Source organism: Eleutherodactylus coqui, chromosome 11 (genome assembly GCF_035609145.1).
Source record: "Eleutherodactylus coqui strain aEleCoq1 chromosome 11, aEleCoq1.hap1, whole genome shotgun sequence".
NCBI lineage: Eukaryota > Metazoa > Chordata > Amphibia > Anura > Eleutherodactylidae > Eleutherodactylus > Eleutherodactylus coqui.
The window spans coordinates 36,576,650-36,604,019 of record NC_089847.1 but is presented as its reverse complement, the minus strand read 5'-3'; the positions used below and the strand labels follow the sequence as shown (position 1 = coordinate 36,604,019).

Below are 27,370 nucleotides of genomic sequence, written 5' to 3'. Positions count from 1 at the left end.
AATGGAAAAATAATTAAATTTGTCCAACTTTGGGTGCGTCTTCTTTCTATGGCGTGCACAATGCTACAACAATGACCCGATAATTTTATTCTCCGGGTCAGTACGAATACTACAATATCAAATTTATATAGTTTTATGTATTTTTAGTTTTTTATGTATTTTTTTAAAATATTTTTTAGCGCTTTTTATTGCATATGTTCTTGGAGACAGAGTGACGAAAAAAAGCGCATTTCTGGCGGTTTGACTCTAGTTTGATCTCTGTGCGGGGTAAATAATGCGTTACTTTAATAGATCGCACTTTTACAGACGCAGCGATTCCAAATATGTTTAGGGATTTTATTTAGATTCTTTTATTATAAATATGGCAACTTTTTTTTTTTTTTTTAAATTAATAAAACTTTTTTAAACTTACTTTTAATTTTTTTTAGCCCCATTGCGATGCTGTGATCGCTCCTGCAGGATTATGTAATACCATAGCCTTACATTATACCGCAATCTGATAAGAAATCTGAAATGACAGCCCTGGGACCTTACAAAAGGCCCCCGGCTTACATGGCAACCACACGGCACCCCACAATCTCATCATGGGGGGGCAGTGTGGGATCCCTGAACAATGATTGGGGCATTTAAATGCTGCTGTCAGAATTGACGGTGGCATTTAGAGGGTTAACAGCTCAGATGAGCGGTGCTGCTTATCAGAGCGGTAGCAAGCGGGTGTCAGCTGTAAGAAACTTTTGGCACCCGCATTGTATGGAGCAGGATACCCCCCCCCCCCCCTTACACCACATTCCCTTCAATACAAACCCGGAACCTCCAGGATGTAAATGTATGTCCTGTAGTGTTAAGGGGTTCAGACTGGCTGCAGACAAAATGTTTGTAGTTCTGTCTCAAACGCCAAGCATCGTGGATTCCAATGATTCTCCGGTCGGGTCGGGCCACTCGTCCATATTATGGAGGCATGAATGGGTCAGTATGCGCTCGTTTGTCACTGGCGTATCTCAGAGTTAGGGCTCTTACACACGACCATAGCTATTTTCGGTCGGCTGTGTCACGGCCATTTGCGCTCCTGTTCAGATGGCCCGATGCATATACTCCAAGCCTGGATTGCCATTGGGCGGGGGAAGACAGTTTAGCTCTGCTAAACTGCTCTCCCCTTTCTGCCGGCTCTTGGCAAGGAAAGGGTGTGGGGCAGGGCGGGAGCTAGTGTGCTAAGCCCCCGCCCCATCTCCGCCCCTCTTCGGCTGCCAGCAATATGAAGGGGCAGACGAGGCGGGAGCTTAGCAAGTAGCTCCCACCCACCCCCACCCCACCCCCCCACCCCCCTCCTATGGCAAACAGCCGGCAAGGAGAGGAGGGGTGGGAGCTTAGCAGACACGCTGCTAAACTCCCTCCCACCTCCCTTCTCCGACAGCTACCATAGGCTCCCATAGGAGTCTATGGGAGCTGCTCCGTATTCCGGACAGGAAGATAGTTCCTGAATGCGCCTCTTATGCGCTATCTTGGTCAGCCTGTGCGTGCTTTTACGCCACGGGAATACGCCCATCTGAACTGATGCATTGTAAACCAATGCATCAGATGGGAAGCGTATATCGGCCGAGCGTGAAAGCGCAGCCAGTATACGGTCGTGTGAATAAAGCCTTAAGGTGCAGCTGGCTCAGCACGCAAACCACTGCGGTTCTCAAATTGTCAATGGGCATGCATTTCTGCAGATAAACCACAGTTTTACCCGCACACCCATTGACAATCAGTTTAACCCCTTAAGGTCCAGACACTTTCTAGGGATTTTAACCATGTGGTGTTTTTTTTATGCCCTGTTTTTTTTGTTTTTTTTTTCCTTCAGCTACCAAAATTATTTTTGCTGCATTTTTTTTGTTAGTTTTTTCGTGACCTATAGGGCTATTTTTATTTATTTTTTTAAATCTTTTTATTTTCACTGACTTTTTTTAGCTTTATTGGGGGTAAAAAGCTAAAAAAAATATTTTTTAAATCAGTTTATTTTTAAAATGAGTATATTGGGAATGGGTTTCTCACTTTGTTTTGGATGTTTTGATATATAAATTTGTATAGTTTTGGATTACAGGGTGCGTACGGTGACTGTTTTGGTTGGCATCGGCGGGGGCTCATTTTATTCTGTAATAATATATATTTTTTTTTGTTTACATTTATTTTTGTAACTTTTTTTATTTTTTTTATTTTCTACTTTTGTAGCTGGGGCATCCATAGTAGCAGCATCCGTAGGAGCCCCAGTTACAGGGAAAAACAACTTCTGCCTTTTCCTGTTGTAAATTATACATAAATGTCAGTATGTGTGGCCACGCCCCTCATGACAAGCCCTGCCCCTTTTTTTCTTTCCACAATCGGGACTTAAGTCAAAATTTGCAGCTTTTCTACGGAAAGCCCTACAAGCCCTTTGTAGTAGTCCCACCATATGTTTATATGGCTATTAGAGATGAGCGAACGTACTCGGTTCGGGTGTTTTTGGACTCGAGCACTGCTTTTTCCAAGTAACTGATTACTCGGACGAAAAGTCCGGGGGTTGCAGAGGGGATGGGGGGGGGGGTTGATTACCTGCTCTAGACGTGTACAAGCCATATCCTACTCATGATCTAATACTCCCTTAACCCTTTCCAATCCACTGTGTGACGTCTAAAGACATTGTGATTAAAGGCTGTACAGCTCCGACGTCGGAAGACGTCCGGCAAGGTATTCTTACTGTACATTACTGACTGCTTTGTTATCGGGTGCCTCTTTAGCATGTCCCACACCGCAGTACTGGCTCTAGCCAGAAGAAGGAGCCATTGCATAATGGCGAAAAGCGAAAGCCCCCTAGGTAATCCTGAATCCTAAATTGGATTGCAAAGGGTTAATAGGCAGACTGGCTTAGTATTCCAGTGACATTAAGTCAGCAGGATGGGGGATAAGTAGCTGATCGTGGGGTCTGACCACCGGGACCCCATTCGATCACCAAATGAGGTTCCCATGTAGCCCGAGAGACTTGCAAAATGAACGGAGTGGCGGCATACATGCATCCTCAGAAACCACTCCTTTCATCCCAGTGAGATCGCCGATCGCTGGATCGATGGCTATTTTCTGCACTCCCCTTGAAATAGATTAGGCAGTGGCTCCCTTCATTTTGCCAGTTTCTGGTGACCGGTTGGGATCGCAGTGGTCAGACCCCTACCGATCAGCTAGTTTTCCTCTAACCTGTAGATGGAGGATAACTTAACCCTTTCATAACCCAGGGTCATTGATGCTTCTGTGTCCAGGTCACATTCTGCTGTTCTGGCATTAACATTTTCAAAAAAGCGTCCCACCCACCCACCCCGTCAATAGGGCTATCTGGGGGCTCCTTTATTGTGGGGCAACTTGTAGTTTTTATTGGTACCTTATTGGGCTTCATAAGACTCACTTTTTAATCAATTTTTTCTTGGAGATGGAGTGACCAAAAAAAAAAAAGAGTAATTACTACTGGGGAAAAAGGCTTTTTAAACTTTGATAAATTTTTATTTTTTTTAACAATTAAAAAATCTTTATTTTAGTCATTTTTCCTTTTTTAAAGTCCCAACAGGGAACTTGAACTCGCAGTCGTTTGATAGTTAATACAGTGTAATGCAATACTATGGTATTGTACTATACTGTATTACAGTCTGTCTGTTAAAGACTTACCACTGGGAAGTTTTAATAGGCAACCAATAAAGGCGGAAATGGGGGCCTTTAGAAGGCCCCAGGCTGCAATGACACCAGGACAGCAACCCCGCAATCATATCCTGCCAGGGCTGTTTGGGGCATTTAAATGCCGCTGTCAGAACTGACAGTGACATTTAAAGGGTGACCAGCCGGTATCTGAGATATCTCTGATTACGGCTGTTGCAGGGGGGTGTTGGCTGTCGAAGACCGCTGATACCCGTCGTATATAGAGCGCGCTTGCCTCCTGAGCCCGATGCATATGCTGTAGACTTCTACCGCGTTTCCTCAAAAATAAGACCTTGTCTTGTCTTACATTCATTTTTGCCCCAAAAGAAGCGCTGGGTCTTATTTTCGGGGGTGCGTTATTATACTCAGGGCCTCTGCACGCTAGTGTTTTTTTCAACGCTGCGATAAAGCTCAGTTTTTTTAACATGAATGTCAATAGGTCTTTCTAATGTTAAAAACGCATCACACAAAAATCGCAGGTTTGGGCTTTGTGATTTTTGTGCGATGCGTTTTTAACATTAGAAAGTCCCATTGACAATCACATAAAAAAAAACACAGCGATATCGCAGCATTAAAAAAAACGCTAGTGTGTAGGGGCCCTTACCTAGCAGGCTCAGTCCAGGTCCCTCCCACTGCCTTCCGGAGCTCTGATGTGCTGAGCCGCGGCATTGATGGGCTAATTCAGAGATCTCGCCTCCACAACGGGATGGCGCTGATTGGTTCATCCAGCACTGCTCAGCCAATCAATGCACAGTTTGATGAACCAGTCAGAGCCATCACTTCCTGGAGGAGGGATTTATGAATCCTGTAACCAGGAAGTGATATACCAAAAAGAGAAAAACGCCCCACGCTCGCAAGGACAAACCAAGGGGTAACCTCCGTTACAAATAAATTCCTTTAATGCAGTGCAACGCGTTTCGTCGCTAGCTTGCGACTTTATCAAGCACCTGGAAGTAACCAGGAAGTGATCTTTTGTGGGCAAACGAGGACTACAGGACGCATATATCTATATTCCTCAACACTCCTGCTCGATTTGCAACCTGATTGGTTGTTTGGGTTGGGTGATTAACAGTGATTGGTTGTTTAGGTTGGTTCGAGCAGAAGGGTTGTGGAATATATATATGCCTACAGGACACACGGCAGAGCCCTGGATGGCAACAGGAGGACTGGGAACGAGCCTGCTAGGTAAGTATTTTTTCTGTAATGCAGCTAGGGCTTATTTTCGGGGTAGGGCTTATATTTCAAGCCTCCCCAAAAAATCATGGTAGGGCTTCTTTTCAGGGAAACAGGGTGTAGACCTCCTAACCGCATGGGGTATGTGCAATTAGCCATATGTATGTCACAAAAGAATTAATGTCACCGGAATACCCCTTTATTTCATAATCCGGTGTAGTACACAGTTCACCATTCCTCCTCCCCGGTTGTCTTAGAACAACGTTCAGGCTTTCTGCGTTCAACTTCCTCGTTCGGATAGGTCTGGAGACCCCCCTTCCCCAATCTTGTGGTCTTTAGCATTTCCTACATAGAGGCAGGAAAACCAAAATCTCCTTCCTGGGGGGATGGGGAACACCAAGTCAGAGGGGCTTTTATTTTAAATAAATGTCTTTATCACTTCTACAGTTGTTGGTCTGCGTTATTAACTTGCAGCCCTTCAGAAAGAAGCCGTAGTGGCCGAGTCTGGCTGTACACCTTCAATAGTTGTCACCTGATTGCTCATTCGGCCGAAAGCTATTCTTCTCTGCCCCCTTATAAATGTGCTCGGTGTTCTCGGTAGGGAGTAAGCTGCTGATAGACAATCTGGTGGTTCTTTAGCTCCCTTGAGAACAAAATCAGCGGAAATGTTTATACTCAGATGCCTCTGCCCTGTGCCGGTCACTGCACTGGCTGCCCGTTAAATTCAGAATTCAATTTAAACTCGCTACCCTCATCCACAAAGCCCTCCACAGCGCAGCGCCCCCCTATATTGCCTCTCTCATCTCAATCCATCACCCAGCTCGGCCTCTCCGCTCTGCTAATGAAACCAGACTGAGCGCCCCTTTAATTCGAACTTCTCATTCCCGCCTCCAAGGCTTCTCCAGAGCAGCACCAGTCCTCTGGAACGCACTACCAAAGGCTACCCGAGCAATCCAGGACTCACAGAACTTCAGGTGTGCTCTAAAAACGCACCTCTTCAGGGAGGCATACCGCATTCCCTAAACAAACCCCTCTGTACTCCGCCTGATAACATGCTCCCTGACCTACTGACTGCAATCCCTGCTAGGCGTCATAAACCGTTCCTGCAGTCATACCGATTCTGCCGTTACACGGCCAAATGTCTGACCATTGTCTGTGTATAGAATCCCTCACTCTCCACCCCGCCATACCGTGTACATCTCCGCCATACGGTGCACCTCTCCAGCCCTTTACCTTCTGTATCACCCCATTATCTGTAGTATGTAAGCTCGTTGGAGCAGGACCCTCACCCCTACTGTCTCCATCAACTGATTACTATGTAACCGTGGTTCTGTAATTTTTGTACTTTTGTCTTTCTGTATTCCCCTTGTCTATGTAAGCGCTGCGGAATATGTTGGCGCTATACAAATAAAGATTATTATTATTATTATTATATCCAACTGCCCGATCTGACTTCTTCCGGACATGATAGAGTTGGGAGACCACCATGCACATTAGATGGTTGGCTAGCTCCTTGGGTCTCATTGAACATGAATGGATCGGCATCACGCATGTGTGGTCATTGCTTCATTCAATCTCCTCCTTTACTGCGGGGATGGGGGGGGGGGGGGGAATGGGACCGTTGTTCTCGGGATCGGTGGGGAGGTCTCAGCTGTAAGACTCCCACTGATCAGACTTTTATCACTTATACTATGGATGGGTGATAAAAGTTACTTTTGGTACGGTGGTTAATTTTTGGGTGTATGGATAACACTCAACCTGCAAGGTTACATCCCAAAAAATTTTTCATATGACCCATAAGTGATGGTAAATTTTAGTTTTATGTCAGTTTTGTTAATATACTGAAAAAAGTTTTCAACCCTATTAAAATGACCCTCCCAAATCAGAAGATACCGTTGGGAGAACTTGGTCACGCCAAAAAGGAACTGTACCGATCTAATGGTTTCTCAGCTGGAGTGTGATAAGCTCAAGGAACGCCCCTGTCCTAAATGGGCACTGAAGGGGCTCTCTGCTCTCCCCCCCCCCCCCCCCCCCACTGATGAGGTTATCAGTAGTTGATGGATGGAGGTCCACCACTCAGGACCCCTGCCCATCAGCTGATTGCCCAACCCGTTGTCCGGTGCAGCGGACCTGGATGTTGTCATAAGCGGACAGTGGAGGAGGTGCGGCCGTCGGCTTCACTGCATTAGGATCAGTAGGACAGCTGTGCTGCTGCGGCACTTCCTGCTGCTCTCCAGGTTTGGACTGGATGCGACGTCATGACCAGCGGAGTAGCAGGAAGAGTTGTATTGGCACGAGTCTCCCATTCAATAGGAGTGAAGATGGCATTTTCTTACCTGTCCGCTTATGACAACATCCGGCTCGCTGCAGCGGACCCCTGTCCATCAACTGCTGATGATCTGTCCAGAGGATAGGTCATCAGTGGGGGAAAAAATGGCAGACGGCCCCCTTTAAGGTCTCATGTCCATGGGCGGGTCAGATTCCGCACGGAATCTAGCCCTGTCAGTGACCCATGCTTACCTGTATGCCCCCGGCAGCGGCGTCCACACGGACCCCTCCACTTCCAGGTTTGCTGCACTGCACATCGGACATGCGCATTACAGTTTTTTCCTTTTTAAATCTCCTGCTTTCCCGCGGCGTCCGCAGTGTGACTTCAATGGAAGCCGTCCGTGCGGGATCCGCACAAAAATGGAGCATGCTGCCACTAGTTTTCCGGACCGAAGGGTCCACAAAACAAATCTGCATGCTTAAATTAATTTTCGGCCACCCATGCTTCCTTAAGGGCGGCTTGATTTTTCTGGATCTCTCTGCAAGTTCTGCAAATCAAACCTTTACCATTATATCCAGTACTGCCAGAAGCACTCTGCTAGTAGATGGTAAGTCTTAAAGTATAACCGAACTGTAATGGTTGTTTTTCCACCACGTTAAGTCTACAATATAAGAATGATATTAATACCCCATATATTCCCATATATAACCGCTGCATGAGATCTTACAGAATGACTGGAGGTTTGTTCCCCAACTCCCTTCCCCCGGTGGGTTTACCAGCAGCGAGAGGGTTAAGACGTCTTGGCTTTCTGCTGCAGATTTTCACTAATGCGGTCGTAGTAAATGTAAAGTATGTCAGTCAGACCAAGTCCTCTGCTTCTTCTGTTACGAGTAAAAAGTGCAATATTAACCCCTTAATGACAGGGCCTATTTTGGCTAGAAGGACACAACAATTTTTGGGTGGATTTCCATCTCCGCTTTCCAAAGGCCAGAACTGATGTTATTTTCCCGGGAGAAATATATCAATTCTGCCTTTTTATTTCTACAGTGATTATCATGTAGCACAAATTACCGAATCTGCTTTTTTTTGTGGGCCGATCCGATTGACATACGGCTTTTTTTATAACTTTTTCTTTTTGTGAGGCAAAATGAATAAAATAAGCATTTTGCCTTAGTTTTTTTTAGTTTTTTTGCAATGCAGGATAAATAATGTGCTCCGTTTACAGTACAGGTCATTATGGAGATGATGCTACCAAGTTATAGGTTTGTTTTTTATACAAAGAGCGGAAAGTGCGCAAAAAAGTGTGTTTTTGTTTGTTTTTATATATTATATTATACAAATTTTTTTTTATTATATTTTTAATGTCACTGTAGGGGACTTGGGCCAGAACAGCTCTGACTGCAATGAAATGCAATGTGTTATCGCTCACAATAAGGTCTGGTGTCCAGTTGCCATGATTACAGAGCGGAGGGCTGATAACGTCACAGTGGGAGTGTGCGCTCCCTCTGGGAATCCTTTACATACCGCAATCAACATTGATTGCTTCAGGTAAGGGATTAACAGCAGGGATCGGTCTTCTCACCGATCCCCACTGTTGCAGCTGGAGGCCGGCTGTCGCTGCAGGGTGGCGCAGGGTCACTTCTGAGCCCGTGCCATCTACAAGACGTAAGTTTACATCCTGTTGAGTTAACTACCACCCTGCCAGGACGCAAACATACGTTCTGTGGCATTAACCCTGATTGAAGACTATACAGCTCCGATGTTGGAAGATGTCCGGCAGGGTATTCTTACTGTAGATTACTGGCCACTTCTGAGCATGGAGCATGACTTTTCTTGTGTTTTTGAGGATGCTTGAAATATAAGCCCTACTCCAAAAATAAGCCCTAGTTACAGTTAATTTAAAAAATGCCATACCAGTAAGATCCATTTTCTGCCGCAGCGCAGGCGTATGGGGTTGACCATTACTTTTCTATTTGCATATGTAGCCAACAGGTTTTCTGTGCCTCTCGTAAATTTGCTTGTGACGGCGCCGCTGTTTTTGGAATTTATGCCGGAATTCACGCTGCACTTGAACGATGAATTGGAAAACTCAAAACTATTTCTCCTGTGGTGTCGCCATTTTCCTGTAATCTGCAAACAAGAAGCAGCGCTGCGGTGCGGCAGGACATGGAATTTACCGGTACAGCGTAAACTTTGAACCTTCCCCTTTTCAGGGCGGATTGTGTTCCGCTCTTCTGTAGCTTGTTGGTAATTAAACCCCCAAATCTGCTCCTTTGTCAATACCCCTGGACTGTTCTCCTGTTTTCCCATTGTGAACACGTCTGTCATAAAACATGGCTACTGTTTAGTTATTAATCCGCCGCGCTGCGACACCCGATCCATCACCAGCCCGCTCTCCCGGAACCTATTAATCACTGTCGGAGGATGATGAGTTTTCCGTCTGGTGTAAAGAGAGGTGTAACTCCAACCAGTCACTTAGAGAAGTAATAAATTAGGGTTTGGAGGGACACTGGGGACACGTACAGAAAAATTATAATTTCTAATAAACAACTCCATCAACGTCTAAGACGAGTATCCAGGCGGTGGGGGGGGGGGTATGGCAATAAAGTTCTGAAGGTCTAAGGATTTAGGCAACGTGATAACTTGCTTTTGCGCACAAGTCACAGATAAAATCACAAGATTACCGCAGGGGGTTTCCATTGCTAAAAAATATTGCAAGCCACCATTGGCGGTAACAAAGGGGCGTCCTCTATGGAAAGAAGGTTTCTACACCGACATAGGAGGTTCTTTACTGTAAGAGCAGTGAGACTACGGAACTCTCTGCCTGAGGACGTAGTGATTAGAGTGTAGGAGGGGCCTGGACGTCTTTCTTGAGCGAGTCAATATTATGTTATAAGTAGAGATGAGCGAGCGTACTCGTTAAGGCAAATTACTCAAACGAGTATCTCCATTTTCGCGTACATGCCTGCTCGTCCGAAAAGATTTGGGGGCTGGTGGGGGTGAGCGATGAGTTGCGGGAGTGAGCAGGACGGAGAGAGAGATCTCCCCCACCCCCCGCTCTTCCCCGCCTGCCCCCGAATCTTTTCGGGCAAGCAGGCATGTAGTTGAAAATGGCGATACTCGAGTAATTACTATTACTCTAGTTATAATCAATAATAACTTCAGAAGGGTCGGTGATCCAGGATTATTCCGATTGCCAGATTGTAGTCGGGGTGGAATTTGTTTTCCCTTAAATGAGGAAAATTGGCTTTTTACCTAATTGGGGTTTTTGCCTTACTCTGGATCCACATTGGGGGTTAATAGGCTGAACTGGATGGACAGATGTCTTACTATGTCACCAGATCCATGTGGTCTCCATGCCCGTTATCCGTGCTCATTAGAGCTCTAATCTCGCTTGCATCCACAAGCTGCTGTTTTACGTTTCCTTTTGCCTTTTTGTGAAAGAAGTGTTTTTCCGAGAGTTTGGTCCATTTTCGCACCTTATAGTAGAGTACAAATCCCTCTACAAGGTGTTATTCAACGGGGAATAAGCCATATTGCTTAAAGCGGTATTCCGGGGATGGAATGGTTTTTTTCAGCTTTCCCTCATCCACTGGATACGGATAGATCGTTGGAGGTCTGACTGCTGATCCTCAATGTGCACTGCTACTAGTAATAGATGACCTGAAACTAGCATTGTTGGGTTGTCCCGTTGTAAACCATTTATTGATGGCCTATCCTTGAGTAGATTGGTGGGGGTCTGCTGCCCAGGATCCCCGACGATCAACTGTTTGCCGGGCCAGTGACAGCTCCGTTCCCAATACAGTGGTCCGACTTGGTATTGCAAGCCAAGTTCCCATTTACTTCACTGGGAACGTTGCCTGTAATACCAAGCCTTGGTACTACATTATTTCATTCTAGTAGTCCGCGGGATGCATTGCAGCTGCGCCTTTGATGGGGACCGGTACAAAAGGCAAGTATAATAGTCACATCTCCGGACTCGGCCAGGCGGCTCCTGTTAGCACATAACTTTAGTTTATACAGTGTTTCCTAAACTCTAATCCTTGTGACCTCCAATAGGATTGGAGTTTGGGAAACCCTTCCATAACCTGTCCCAGGCAGTTTATGGTTTGGTGCAATAAGAGAGGTGTAAAATAGGAGGACAAACCGCCCATCAGGATGCACCAAACTGCAAAAATGTCATTAAGGGAGAAAATGAAGCTCCTCTTATACTGTGTGATCGCTCAGGAACCAGACGGCAAGTCTCCTCCTGATCCCCGCTGCTGATGAACCACTCCTTGTCCTAGCCATGGCCGTATCCTCACCGCCCCCTACCCCTTCTATGAAAGATCTCTCTGGTCTATGTGAACTGCCTCTCTGCCCGCTTGCTGTTATTTTCCTATCAGTTCTTACCTGTGGCATGCCTTGATGAATGGCCTGTCAGATCGCTGTATAATGTAGGAGTCATGGTCCCTTGGGGGGGTGGGGGGGGGATTTAGTTTTTTAAAAATTTTATTAATTATAAAAAAAAAAATAAAAGGTAATAAAATTTGAGGGAAAGAAAACCGTTTTGTGATTATTTAAAATAAAAAACCAAAAACTCAAAGCATATTTGGTATCGCTGCGTCCATAAAAGTCCGATCTATCACAGTAACACATCGTCGTCAGAAAAAAAAATACACAACTTCATAATTTTTTATTTATTTATTTATTTGTTTTTTGGGTAAACCTGTCTCTTAATAAAAAAATAAAACGTGACCAAAAAGTCATATCTACTCAAAAATGGTGCCAATAGAAATTACAGGACATCCCGTAAAAAAAAACAAAAAAAAAAACAAGCTCTAACACAACTATGCCGACTGAAAAAATCTAAAAGTTCTGGCTGTCAGAAGATGGCAGCAGAAAATAATGTTATTTTCAATAGAGATTTTATTTTTTCATAGTATGGCAAAAAAAAAAAAAAACAATATAAATTTGGTATCGTAGTAATTGTACTGACCTATGAAATAAAGTTAGGTCATTTTTGCTGCAATGTGTACGCGGTAGAAACAAGACCCTTCCAAATATGGCAGAATTGTGCCTTTTTTTTTTTTTTTAATAGTTTTTCGGTACATTAAACAGCACCATCGAAAAATGCAACTCGTCCCGCAAAAAAACAATCTCTTCTCCAGCTACGTTAATGGAAGAAAAACAGGGTTGTGTCCTTAAAGGGTTAAAGTTTGACTCAGAGCGGAGTTCTGAGCCAAAGAAGTGGGCCATAATGTTGCATCATGTTGACTGACTGCTCTCTCCCTGCTTGAGTATAGCAACATGCGATATGAGCCTGGTTGACAGGTTCCCTTTAAAGGGGTTTTCCAGTCAAATACTATTGATGACCTATCCTCAGGATGGGTCATCAATAGTTGATCGGCCGGGGTCCGCCGCTCAGGACCCTGACCAATCAGCTGAACGGGCGCATGCTGTCAGCGCCACAATAAAAGTCCTGAGCGGCGGACCCTGGCCGATCACCTATTGATGACCTATGCTGAGGATAGGTCATCGATACTATCTGCCTGGAAAACCCCTTTAAGTATGCGCTGGTGATATAGGATGGTGCTAACGGGGTCCCTGGTTCTGTTTCAGGTCCATTTAAAGGCTCCAATGATCCTTAACGGTGTTTGTGTCATGTGGAGAGGATGGATAGACCTCCAGCGTTTGGACGGGATGGGCTGCTTAGAATTTGATGAAGACCGAGCACAGGTTGGCATAGATCATTGCATTGCATAAGGGCGTGTGGGGTGGCTTTAGGCACTGGGTGCAGGGTCCCTATGCTGGGAGCAGGATCAGAACTCAGCGTTACTTAATAGTTTTGGATGCAATCTATTGGAGAAGGAGAAAAGAAACGCAGCAAAGTTGGCCGCTGACTACTCTTCTTGCTTCCTCCTAGCACGAGGACGCTCTGGCGCAGCAGGCCTTCGAGGAAGCTCGCAGGAGAACCCGTGAGTTTGAGGACAGAGATCGCTCTCACCGGGAGGAAATGGAGGTGAGAGTTTTACGACCACGCTGCCCTTAACTGGTCAGTACCCCATAGAAATAATAACTACTACTTGTGTGCATGAGCAGTGGGTGCCAAACCCCGGGGGTGAGCCGTGTGCTTCCTGATAGGATGCATGGTAGGACCGATCCCGCTAGGATAGTAGGAAATAGTAGCTGCCTCCACTTATGAATGCATTGGAAGAAAATCCCTTCTATCCTTGCATGATCCAGCGAGAATCTGTAGGATGACTGTTTCGTGTGAAAGGGGCCCTTACCCCTTCACCCTTTGCTTGCAAAGACCCCAAAAAAGGAAGTAGAACTTTTCTTGGCGCTCCCCAACTTCAAACAGTATTGTACCTAGACTATAGAGCTGTGATTCTGGGTAATATGATGCCAAACTCTAAGCTTTAACCCTAACCTTGCTACATTTAACATGATGTGTTCCATATGCCTGTGGCAGTGAAAGGGTTAATCACACTCACTAGTCCATGGCAAACCAGGAATCTTGGGGCTTGTTGACATCTGTGTTGAAGGTTTGGAATCTCCATCACTGATTTCTGCTAGGAAACGGTATAATAGCAGCGTACTATAGTCCTGCGAAATTCCGGATTGCTCGCCGTACATTGTAACGGATCCCAGTTACAGTCAATGGAACCGTTCAGCCAACTGTTTTTCTGCTCCCTGAACAGAGGAGGAAAACAGAATGCATATATTAAATGGTCACTGGCTTTTTTTTTTTCTCCAAACAACATATGCTTATGTGATGGCCATAGCCAATGTGTGATAACTAAAGGCCCATTTACACACAAATAAATTCTTTCAAACGACCGAAAGGTTTAGCGATCTTTTTGCATAAAGTGTTAATGGCCATTAATACTTTATCATCTTCGTTTGTAGGTAAAAGGGCCTCCAGAAGCTGTTTGCAGAGCCCAGCGTGTAATCAATCACACGCCCAGCTGTGCACACAGCTGCATTGTTCTGCTGTCGGCTCGCAGCAGAATACAATGTAATTTGACGACTCCTGTGGAGATAAGAGCGTGCTGTTTAATAAGAGATACTTTATCTCTCACTAGTGAACGATGGATTTTGAGTTCACCTCAAAATCATTGTTCAAACGAAACGTGCACGATGCCGGGTTTACCTGTAACAATTATTGCTCATTTTCGGTCGTTTGAATGAATTTTGAGCGATAATCATTACACGTAAATAAGCCTTAACAAGAGTGCCATTCATGTAATTTACATAAAATTATGTTCTTGTGCTGAGAAATTCCTCTAAGTGCTGGCCACTAGGGGTCTCCGTTCTAATTTGCTGCCTACTGCCAGTTGTCAAATGATCTCTCTAGTAAAGAGGTAATAAGAAGTGAAGAAGAGGGGTAACTCATGCTTCCCATAAAAGTCTATAGTAAGGTGTGGGGGAGGAGGAGGGAGAGACGCAGAGACACTCGCACACAGACGTGCCTGCAGCTAACTGGCGAGTTATTTACTGTTATTCACATCTCCACTGCTCAGTACTGCTATACACTGTCCTACATGATATTACTCTTCTCTGTGTATTATAGACAGGATGCAGAATCTGCAGTTCTCTTTGCACAGTGTAAGAGCAGGCTCTTTCCATGGGCTCATAGAAAACGTAGAATTACAGCTAGTAGAGGGCAAAACTGGTGATACAAGTCCTATATTGGCCAGAAATGGTTATTCCTCAGAAACACCCACGGCAGCTCATTTGGAAACGTTTGAATACCATTCTATATATCTTGTCCACCGTAGTAACTTTGTGAATACATTGCAGTATTTCTTCTGTATTGAGCCGGAGTTACAGCTGGTATTGTACTCAAGAGCTGCATTCATTATTCTGTTGATTGTTATTGGAAACCGAGGACCTGCTTGATGGCAGGCACACCCTTAACCACTTACCTGAGCTCCTATAATGCAGTATGTCTTGTATCAGGTTCTTATACTCTGCCCGGTGTAAAGCCCACACTTCCTACAATGTAAATTAGCATTGACCCAGCAAATAAAGCTGTGAGAGATTTCAGCTCTGAAGCCCGCAGAATTGTGGATGCAGCTCTGGAGTGTAATCTAGTCTATAACACTGCTCGGTTCACGATAAGTAATGCAATGCATGTACAAAGTTATTTAACCCTTTGTATAGATTAGTTATGTATGTGACTTGTTGGAGATGCATGTTAAATCAGGATGGCGTCTTATAATCTCTTGAGCAGAAAAGCCTTCATTTCTTGAGGCTGTTTCTTCTCTCCGAGTCCCATACACTTTCATTGAAACCAACTGCTCCCGCTGTTTATACTAACCAAATGTCTTCAGCTTTCCTCTAAAAGCTCCTGCAGCGTCAGCCGCCCATTTTTTCTTTCCCTCTACCGCAAGTCTGCGGGCGCAGCCCCTTCCCTAACCACATTGTGTCAACTCTGACTTCAGCTTGGCATACTTCACACAATACAGCGCTTGGTATTGCAGAGATTGCAGCCCCCCCTGCTGTTCAGATATAGAATTTCAGGATTGGTTTGGACCTTCTGTAGTGGATTTGTAGTAGTTGCCAGCTTATTTCTGCACGTTGACTCCCTGGTATCACACTTCTCACTCCTTTCAAGACGTGTAACTTCTTGTCCCTAGAATCTCATTCCACTAGAAGTCGGTGGGAATAAATTAGTCTAAAGTTAATTGCTTAAGTTTAAATAGTGCTGCTAAAATCACTATTAAAAAGGTGGGATAAAGTGGAGATCAGGTTGTCACCTATTTTTCTGACTGTCCTCTCATTGAGGAACACTAAAGTCCGTCTCAAATGCCTGGGGGGTTAGTGTTCACAATGTTCATAGTGCAGTAAAAAGGACACGTGACCTTTGTTCTATGGGCCGGTATGATTTCACTGATGCCAAATGTATGTAGTGTTTAGAGATGAGCGATTGTGCTCGTTTAGAGGAATTACTTGATTGAGCATCGTTTTTTTCGAGTAACTGCCTACTTGGGCGAAAAGTTTCGGGGGGGCAGGCGGGGTGGAGCGGGGGGTAGCAGGAGAGAGCTCTCTCTCTCTTTCCCTCCCACCGCAACCCCCCGCTCACCCCCGGCGCCCCCGAATTAGAGCTAAATCTGATCACATCAGCTGTTAAAAACAGCTAATAGTGACTGAGTAGGGAGCCAACTATGTTCCCTGACCTGCTCCATACACCCTTATGTTTACATTATGTAGTCGGGAAGGGGTTAAGGTGTACCTTACCTTTTCAGGTGACTTTTCAGAATAAGCTGCTGTGTACGAGGAGTAGCACCATATCTGATCATTATGTGAGTTGTATTCAGTATTTTTTAACCAGTTTTCCTCTCTGCAGGCTATATATCTAAGGGCTTATTTAGACGACCGTATATCGGGCAGGTATTCACGCCCAGCTGATATACGGTATCCCTCTGTGCAGGGGGAGGAGGCTGGAAGAGCCAGGAGCAGTGCTCTGAGCTCCCGCCCCCTCTTTGCCCCTCGGCACTATTTGCAGTGAGAGGGGCGGGACGGGGGCAGAGCTAAGTTTCAGGACTTAGCTCCGCCCTGGTCCCTTCCATTGAAAATAGTGCCGAAGGGGTGAGAGCTCAGTGCACTGATCTCGGCTCTTCCAGCCTCCTCCCCCTGCAAAGAGGGACACCGTATATCGGCCGGGCGTGAAAACCCGGCTGATATACGGTCGTCTGAATAAGCCCTAACTCTCAGTTTTCACTGAGCTGGTGGGTGTAGACTAGTTGCTATGTTTGCTCCCATACACAGCACATATAGCAGAACAGAAGCTCTTCATCTCTCTCTGTAGAACATCCTCATAAGTATACAGCAGCACTGAGCAGTGTATATGTGATTTCAGCAGCTGTACGACAGTGCAGTAAATCACTTGCTAGAATCTGCCACAAGGTCTGTGTGTCTCCCTCTGCAGCAGCCTCCTCCTCTGCACTCCCTTCTTTATAGACAACATTACATGGCAGCAAACAAACCCATCCCCCACACTTCCTTTAATCCATCAAGGTGTTTCTGTTACTTAAGAAATACTTCAAATGACAACAAGCAATGGGCAGCAAGTTAGGAGGAAGGGAGACTGGACTATCGGCAATAGTCTTGAGCGAACCAAACAAGTTGAACTTTGCTAAAAGTTCAGTTTGTGGCGAACCCGAACCTCAGGCTTTTTCAAACCTGTGGCTCAGCAGTTAGCACTGTTGCCTTGCAGTGCTGGCATCCTAGGTTCAAATCTGACAACATCTGTATGAAGTTTGTATGCTCTACCTGAGTTTCTTACTAATCCCCTTTATTTAACTACATGCAGATGTTGCCCGTTGATCACCTATGAACCCCAGGCCCCAGTACTGCAAGGCATCAGTGCTAACCACTGAGCCACCATGCTTCTTCCTCCTTCTCCACAATAAATGTATGCACTGTATCAATAATAATGATTATTATAAAGAAGAAGCCACACGAGCGTAGGCATATCATGCAAACTCCACGCAGATGTTGGCCTTGGTCCGATTTGAATTTGGAACCCCAGCACTACGAGGCAACAATGCTAACAATCATAGTATTATTGGTCAAGGTTCGGTTAGAACGAATTCAGACTGAACCAAACTTTCTCCTGAAACTCGACGAACTGGCCAAACTGAACATTTCAAAAGTTCGTTCATGTCTAGTCTCCAGCACAAAGAAAAAAAAAAACTTATTTCAAGTAATTAAAGTGATTAGCACTTTTCCTGGTTATCACATTGACGATCATATAAGCACAAGTTTGTTGAAAAGTTACTGACTAGAGATGAGCGAGCATATTCGCTAAGGGCAATTGCTCGAGCGAGCATTGCCCTTAGCGAGTACCTGCCCGCTCGGAAGAAAAGGTTCGGGTGCCGGCGCGGGGGAGCGGTGAATAGCAGCAGTCAGCAGGGGGGAGAGAGGGAGAGCGAGATCTCCCCTCCGTTCCTCCCCGCTCTCACCCGCAGCTCCCTGCCCGCCACCGGTACCCGAACCTTTTTTCTCGAGCGTGCAGGTACTCGCTAAAGGCAATGCTCGCTCGAGCAATTGCCCTTAGCGAGTATGCTCGCTCATCACTATGACTGACCCTTTAAAGTTATACAAGGAGAAGTCATTCTGGAACGTTGATTTGCTTTATCTTACCAAAGCCCCCCTGTCTTTCAGTATGGCTTCTGACCTCTTTTATGAGTTTTTTGTGTATCCTTTATTCTACACTTGCATATGTCTACCACTCTGTTTTTAACATTAAACAGAATTTCTCTCTGGTGTAGGCTCGGCGGCAACAGGATCCCACCTCCGGCCTGGGCAGTGGCGATGACCTGAAGCTACGTTAAGCCTGACCCCCGCGCCTCCCAGCGTCCCTTATTCCAGTGATCTGCGAGACCAGGGAGAATACAAGCCTTTGACCATTTCATCTCAGCCCTCCATTGCGAAGCCTCCTGCCTGCACCCTCCAACAACGGTTCACTTCCTTCACTCCCCCCTCCCTCTTGTCTATGCAAGCTTTTAGCCGCATGTGATGTGCACTCAGGCGGCTGTAGGTTTTATTTACAGTTTGCTGATAAAATAGGTCAATAGTGTTTTTTTTAAGAATGTTTTTCGTTACAGTTCATTTTAATTTTTATGCTTTTTGTTGCTGTTGGGTACTTTATCGAGTGCGACTATCGTACTGGTGTTAGGTCAATTCTAAAGGCAGCACTGTTACAGCATACGGGGGCTTCTTACCGGACCTCTCGCTGCAGAAAGGGGTCACGCTTGGCTGATTAACTCTTTTGCAATCACTTTGATGCCTTTTTTTTATTTTTTGAATTGTATATCTTTTTTTGTTATTTACTTCATGTTTTTATAATTATTTGTACCTCGCGAAGCATTGCTGAATCATGGGTAACTGTGTGCATCCTATTTTCATGGAAGGTAGGACAACCAAAGGTCAAGAAAAACTTGCACCTCCGGTGGAAACTCTTACCGCACTCTTGTAAGTGTGCACGTAGCTTTAGGTAGATGCACCATCGTTGTACTCCAAAAACAGGGATTGTTGCAATTCATTTCCACAATTAGTCTCGGTTCAATACTATTGGAACGGTCCAGTTAGAACCGCGATCGCCTGAGAAGCGTAGCTAAAAACGTGAGATTTTAAAAATCTCATCCACACGTTGCTGTAACGTATCCGTAGTGTGTGACGATTTATCGAAGGACTGGTAGGGCTGCAACATAGCCATTCTTAGGCCTCATGTCCACTAGGAAATTCGGGCCCACGCGGATTCTCCATGCAGAATCCTGCAGCGGGACCCTCCTTTCCCGGGCACATGAGGCCTGAAAATAGAATTTTCTTACCTGTCCGGACGCTGCGGGTTCCTGTCCGTCGTGGCCGGATCTTCTTTCTCTGTGCCCGGTGGATGCGCTCGGCACGCCGGCAGCGTGCTGCGCGCATGCGCCGTGCACTCTTTTTTTTTTCCTCTCTGAACTCCTGCTCTCCCACGCCGGAGAGCAGAAATTCAGCTGTGGGTATACCACGGGACCGGATGGCTTCCATAGGCAAATCCATTAAAATGCCATCCGCGGGTGCAAATTACAATTTAATTGCCTGCGGATGGCTAATGGATGGCTATGGGCAAAATCGAATGCGGATTCCGCAGTGGAAATCCACAGCGGAATACGCAACTCGATTTTGCCAGTGGACATGAGGCCTTACTGTAAATTTCACTTCTTATAATACATTTCCAGCAAATCCACAACAATAGCTTTATGTAAAACTTGCATATTTTGCAACGCATGTGCCGCAGAATTTATAGTGAAATCTGCATCCGACTTTTGCCCTCCTGTGTGGCGAACAGGTGCAGTTAAGGAATTGGAGACTAGTTGCTAGGCATAGGTGTTGTAACTGCATATCTATGTAAAACTCAGTATGTAGTTACATATCAGTCGGTCACCCCTGGTAGTGGTGTGGGGGACAATGACAGCTCAGCGATATGTTCAGGGCATCCTGCAGACACATGTGTTCCTCTCATGGCGGCTCAGCTGCACACACAAGGGGGTCACAGGAATGTCCCCACAACATTGTCACACTTCTGTGGCTGCCCGGTCGCCAGATTTATCACCAATATAACATGTATGGGACCATCTGGAACGCCAACTTCTACAGCCGACCAGTTTGCACGATCTGGCTCAGTTACAGCAAATGTGGAGTGATATGCTGCAGGATAATATACAGAACCTGTATGCCTCCATGCCTGTCTGTATCACATCTTGTATCCAAGCTAAAGGGGGTACAACAGGGTACTAGAGCCTCCATGCCAAACTGTATCACATCTTGTATCCAAGCTAGAGGCAGTACAACAGGGTACTAGAGCCTCCATGCCTGCCCGTATCATATCTTGTATCCAAGCTAGAGGTGGTACAGCAGGGTACTAGGGCCTTCAAGGGGTCAGTTTTCCACAATAAATGATCCTTTAGCTCTGACATTGTAATCACTTACTTATATCAATGTTACAATCGCAGAGAAAGTTTCATTCAATCCCGACAGCTTCTCCTAGAGGAGGCATATTACCAAAAGTGAGTGCGAGTGTGTACACACATATACATACACTGATTGTGAAAAAAGATCCCTCCCTAGAAGGAGTTGTGGGATGGAATGAAACTTTCTGTGTGATTGTGCCATTGATATAAGTAAATGATTACACTAATCAGAGCACAAGGATCGTCTATTGTGGTAGACGGAATACCTGAAGGGAGTGTATATAATAATACACATAATGTTTGTCAGCCCGCCTTCCTCTAGCATGGAGTCTCTCTGATCACTCCTGTCTTGAGTATAATACAGGTTTCCCCCTGAACTAAGAGCAGATAAGGGGCACCCGGGCACGGCCGGACTTGGACCACACACCTCTGTCATATTTCTTTATTAACAACATTGTAAGTCGAGATCCTCGTTCACAAAGTATGGCGGTACGTCTGTCTGGCGGTACGTCTGTACGGTACATCAATATGGTTTACCAACCAATGTGAAGCTCCTTCTGGTGCCGCAGACAGGCATGATGCTGCTCCTCCCAAGCCTGCACCGTCTATAGTATGGCAATAAAAACTAAAGCGAGTGCTTGCTGTAGACGCACCATTGTGATCAGCAGCTCACCTTATCGAGAACAGTATAGATTATATGTAATCCAGTTCTTTAAATAGGTCCGTCACCTAAATATAATTTTGCAAATAGATGATTAATGCCCCTGTGCCAAAGACATTGATAACTTCTGAAAAGCCTTTCTGCTATTTTTTTTTTGGCTCTATGGCATTTCTGATTTGACAGATTGGTTGCTAGGGACACGATGCCTGATGACAGATTGGTTGCTTGGGACATGATGCCTGATGACAGATTGGTTGCTAGAGACACGATGCCTGAGGACAGATTGGTTGCTAGGGACACGATGCCTGAGGACAGATTGGTTGCTAGGGACACGATGCCTGAGGACAGATTGGTTGCTTGGGACACGATGCCTGAGGACAGATTGGTTGCTTGGGACACGATGCCTGAGGACAGATTGGTTGCTTGGGACACGATGCCTGAGGACAGATTGGTTGCTTGGGACACGATGCCTGAGGACAGATTGGTTGCTTGGGACACGATGCCTGAGGACAGATTGGTTGCTTGGGACACGATGCCTGAGGACAGATTGGTTGCTTGGGACACGATGCCTGAGGACAGATTGGTTGCTTGGGACACGATGCCTGAGGACAGATTGGTTGCTTGGGACACGATGCCTGAGGACAGATTGGTTGCTTGGGACACGATGCCTGAGGACAGATTGGTTGCTTGGGACACGATGCCTGAGGACAGATTGGTTGCTTGGGACACGATGCCTGAGGACAGATTGGTTGCTTGGGACACGATGCCTGAGGACAGATTGGTTGCTTGGGACACGATGCCTGAGGACAGATTGGTTGCTTGGGACACGATGCCTGAGGACAGATTGGTTGCTTGGGACACGATGCCTGAGGACAGATTGGTTGCTTGGGACACGATGCCTGAGGACCGATTGGTTGCTTGGGACACGATGCCTGATGACCGATTGGTTGCTTGGGACACGATGCCTGAGGACCGATTGGTTGCTTGGGACACGATGCCTGAGGACCGATTGGTTGCTTGGGACACGATGCCTGAGGACAGATTGGTTGCTTGGGACACGATGCCTGAGGACAGATTGGTTGCTTGGGACACGATGCCTGAGGACAGATTGGTTGCTTGGGACACGATGCCTGAGGACAGATTGGTTGCTTGGGACACGATGCCTGAGGACAGATTGGTTGCTTGGGACACGATGCCTGAGGACAGATTGGTTGCTTGGGACACGATGCCTGAGGACAGATTGGTTGCTTGGGACACGATGCCTGAGGACAGATTGGTTGCTTGGGACACGATGCCTGAGGACAGATTGGTTGCTTGGGACACGATGCCTGAGGACAGATTGGTTGCTTGGGACACGATGCCTGAGGACAGATTGGTTGCTTGGGACACGATGCCTGAGGACAGATTGGTTGCTTGGGACACGATGCCTGAGGACAGATTGGTTGCTTGGGACACGATGCCTGAGGACAGATTGGTTGCTTGGGACACGATGCCTGAGGACAGATTGGTTGCTTGGGACACGATGCCTGAGGACAGATTGGTTGCTTGGGACACGATGCCTGAGGACAGATTGGTTGCTTGGGACACGATGCCTGAGGACCGATTGGTTGCTTGGGACACGATGCCTGAGGACCGATTGGTTGCTTGGGACACGATGCCTGAGGACCGATTGGTTGCTTGGGACACGATGCCTGAGGACCGATTGGTTGCTTGGGACACGATGCCTGAGGACCGATTGGTTGCTTGGGACACGATGCCTGAGGACCGATTGGTTGCTTGGGACACGATGCCTGAGGACCGATTGGTTGCTTGGGACACGATGCCTGAGGACCGATTGGTTGCTTGGGACACGATGCCTGAGGACCGATTGGTTGCTTGGGACACGATGCCTGAGGACCGATTGGTTGCTTGGGACACGATGCCTGAGGACCGATTGGTTGCTTGGGACACGATGCCTGAGGACCGATTGGTTGCTTGGGACACGATGCCTGAGGACCGATTGGTTGCTTGGGACACGATGCCTGAGGACCGATTGGTTGCTTGGGACACGATGCCTGAGGACCGATTGGTTGCTTGGGACACGATGCCTGAGGACCGATTGGTTGCTTGGGACACGATGCCTGAGGACCGATTGGTTGCTTGGGACACGATGCCTGAGGACCGATTGGTTGCTTGGGACACGATGCCTGAGGACCGATTGGTTGCTTGGGACACGATGCCTGAGGACCGATTGGTTGCTTGGGACACGATGCCTGAGGACCGATTGGTTGCTTGGGACACGATGCCTGAGGACCGATTGGTTGCTTGGGACACGATGCCTGAGGACCGATTGGTTGCTTGGGACACGATGCCTGAGGACCGATTGGTTGCTTGGGACACGATGCCTGAGGACAGATTGGTTGCTTGGGACACGATGCCTGAGGACAGATTGGTTGCTAGGGACACAAGGCCTGATGACAGATTGGTTGCTAGGGACACAAGGCCTGATGATGTTACTAAAGAAAAGGTAAAAAAAACTTGGGTTGCTGGTTATTACACCCCTAGGTTTAGCTCACCTGACTCTACTGTGACCATAGAGAACGGGGAAAAAAATCTATAGTTGGGAGGCATCGTTCTCCATCTTGGCCTGCAGCCTTATTCTTAGTGTGATAATAATGTAGATGGTACTGCTGTTACTGAAGAATCTGACACTTCAGATTTTTAGGGTGGTTTATGTTATTTTATAACTGCCTGGCTTTATAAAGTTATATTCTCACACGGCAGGTTTGTTGCAGAAACGTACCAGTCACCAAAGTTTCTGCAACCACTCTGCCCCATGTGACTATACCCTCGGGTTATGCCCACATGTAGCAAATTTCCGCTGTCGATCGGCATCAAAATTCACAAGCGTAAAGTGTGACCGGACCTTTAATGTGCATTCTTGCTGCTACTGAAGCCATTCAATGCAACTTCCAATCTAGTATGTTCTAGGACAACTGGGAAATGTTGCTAAGATTTCAGACCTTTCCTGCAGGTTTTTACTAATGATTTTTGCAACATCCATGCAGCATCTGACCCGCTTCTACAGCCCTCGGCAATTGCCATTTACTAGGTAGGTTGCCCAAATGAAGCGGCATATGTGCTGTAGAAATCCATATGTGAGGTACTGCTAGGAAAACTGCATATATGTCATTTTGGGTGGCCAAACAAAAGAAAAATGCAGTAATTAATGGGAACCTGTCATGTCCTATGAGCACCCTGAGCTAGGTCTAAGGGTCTCGCAGGACAGGGCCACGCAGTCCGAAGGAGTGCGCTTTCCCCCCCCCCCCCCCCCTTACACACACACACTCTTCCTGTTCTTTTGCCTTCTGCTTGGGAAGCTGTGCCGTGAGCGGACTTGTCTCTACTTGGGCAACAGAGAAGGAAATGTATAAAGAATTTTTTATCAGATCCCGGTGTAAAACCTATTGCTAAATTTTGTGACTTCTACAACACTTTCCCGAACATGAGGTGTAACTTGGAGAGGGGGGCATAGCCGCCCCGTACCAACGCATTTTATATATAGTTTACTCCAGAAACTGGTTTACATTATAGCAGGTAATTCCGCCACATCGGACCTGGCGTGTATTTCTGTGTAGGCCCGCAGAGGACTCGAGATGTGTGCAATATATGAAGAGGCTTGTGCGCTTCAAATAATGGGTGGTCGTGCACCAACGGGGATAATATTAAGACCAGCCTAACAAATGGCGGTTTTAAAGGAGTTTTCCGAGTAGTTTTTTTCCCCTTGATCAGTGCCTGTGATCTGTAAATGGGGTGGGATTGTAGCCTGTACACAAGCATCGGCACGGAGGAATGACTGGGAGTGCGAAGACGTTGGTATATGACGGTTTGGTTATTCTACTTCCCGTTTTAATGAAAAATATAAATACTCAGAAAACCTCTTAAATAATTAGCAGGACGCGGAGGCGAGCCTACTCAGTGCACCGAGCGGTGGCTCCCCAGGTGGACGGCGGAGGAATGTGGAGTTGGGGGGAGTATAAAAGGCACACCCCTGGTCTCTGCAGCTCCTGTCCTATGAGCCTATTAGCTTAGCTTACGGTGCTGGTAGGACATGACGGGTTCCCTTTAACAGTTACGGTCAATGGCGAAACTTGGTCAACTACTGTCACGCAGACGGCGCTGCACTGCCTGTCCTCAAGCACATCCGGTGGCTGCAGTAGAGCGCTGTATGAACCAATGAGCTGATGTTGTATTACCAAGTCAACTTTTGACTTGTGGCTTTTTTTTTTTTCAATCCCCTTTTTTTCAGCCATGCATAACGGAGAACCTTTCCTAAAAAAAATTCCTGCTAGATCGGCTTGACAATCGTCGCTCTACCTGTCGGCCAGTTCCGCGGTTTGTGGTTTTTTTGGTAACTACAGTCTATTGTACATCCGTTTCAGCCATTCACTTACACAAAGGTAAATCCCATCAATTGAAGGATACGGATTTCAGCCAAACGGTGCAGACATTTCATTATTGGAGCTTTTTTTTGTCTTTTTGTTACTTTTGTGGCAGCTTTCTTACTATTGTTACGTGACATTGATTCTGATCTCTGGTAGTCGGCTGGAACACTTCTGTACTATCACATGGAGCATCATCTCCAAAGGCTGGGTGCCTGACACCTTTTCACCAAAAATATATATATCTACCTGGATGACCATAAAATGGCTTTATGAGGTCTGCGGCAGGTCACCCAGCACCTGAACGGTTAATTGCTTTAAGTGGTGTATGTTTGTATGTTGTCCTAGTGGATACTGTATGACTTTGTCTACCTGTACACTGATGGATTTTAATAAACGCCTGATTGTCTACAATACCCGCACTCCTGTCTCCGTACATTCAGCCATGCTTACATGGTTACCGTCGTTTCAACAGACTTAATGGTAAAATGATAGCCAACGCCATACCTTGCAGAATTGTAATTTAAGGCCCTTTTACACGGAACGATATTGTTAAAAATATATATATAATTGTTGCAAATTTGAACGCTAATCATTTAGTGTTAACCCAGCCAATGATTGAATGACCAACGAGAATTTCTTTGCTTCTCGTTTGTCCGTTTTATTCAGGTATATAAGTAGTAGTTTGGACGTTGTGAATGAACAGCGATCCTTTAGTCGATCACTGGTACAGTGAATATGGCCGATTTGCAAACACAATTCTAAACAATTGATCTGCCTGTATAAGCTGAACGAAGGGCCTAACTGTTCGCTCGTGTGAAGTACTTATCGCTCCTTTTAAAAGGAGCCTTACCTAATTTACCGGAGCTAACTTGTTCTGCCCGAAAACTTGCACCAAAGTTTCGCCCACTAGGGGTCTCCCTTCCTTCTAATCTACTGTCCACTGCCTGTTGTCAAGTGATGTCGGTCTCCAGTAACAGACAGATTAAAGGAAGTGCAGTTGTGGCTTAGCAAGGTGCCTTTCACACGGCCGTAGGCGTTTCTACATGCGCCCGCTGGCGCCATAAAAATGCGTGAACGGGTGCACAAATCTAACGTTTGTACGCCTGTTCAGACGGCACGGCCCCGGCGCATAAACACCGAGGCCGTTGCCTCCCCTTCCCTCGCCGGCTCACCTCCTCTCTCTTTCACTCTGGCTGTTTGCAGTGGGGGTGGGGGTGGAGCTAAGCAACCTCTCCGCCTGTTGTCCACAGCCAGCAATGGGAGGGGTGGAGCTTAGCTCCGCCCCCTCCCATTGCAAACAGCCGGCGAGAAGGGGAAGGGAGTTTAGCAGTCACGCTGCTAAACTCCCTCCCTTCTCCAGCCACGGTCATTGGCTCCCATAGGAGCCCATGCAGCAGCTGACGGAATCCAATGCATCAGATCGTAGCATATAACGGCTGGCCGATTTACGCTTGTGTGAAAGAGTCCTACGGCTACATTCACACGGGCGAGCACGATATTGGGCCTAGAAAGTTCGGCCCAATATCGCACTTGTGAATGTGCGATCCTTGCCGCATGGCAATGCGTTTTTTGCTTAAAATTCACATTGCCGTGCATGAAAAAGTACCAACTGCTTCCTATGGTTTTCAATGGGAAAAATCACGTTGCGGTCGCATGTCATCGCATGGTATGTCCATTCCATAGGATTTCTTTTAAGGTTCCTATT

At 46.3% G+C, this 27,370-nt stretch overlaps 1 protein-coding gene across 1 annotated transcript in view; it reads left to right on the top strand.

Annotated features, from left to right (window-relative positions):
• CBFB (core-binding factor subunit beta) overlaps positions 1–26,076 on the top strand; it is a 32,415-nt gene extending 6,339 nt beyond the window's left edge. Inside the window, exons 4-6 of the mRNA XM_066583805.1 lie at positions 12,737–12,853; positions 13,041–13,136; positions 18,397–26,076. Of these exons, the coding sequence (XP_066439902.1) occupies positions 12,737–12,853; positions 13,041–13,136; positions 18,397–18,459 (276 nt within the window). The 3' untranslated portion in view covers positions 18,460–26,076. The remainder of the gene's footprint in view (positions 1–12,736; positions 12,854–13,040; positions 13,137–18,396) is intronic.
• Positions 26,077–27,370: the final 1,294 nt, after the last annotated feature.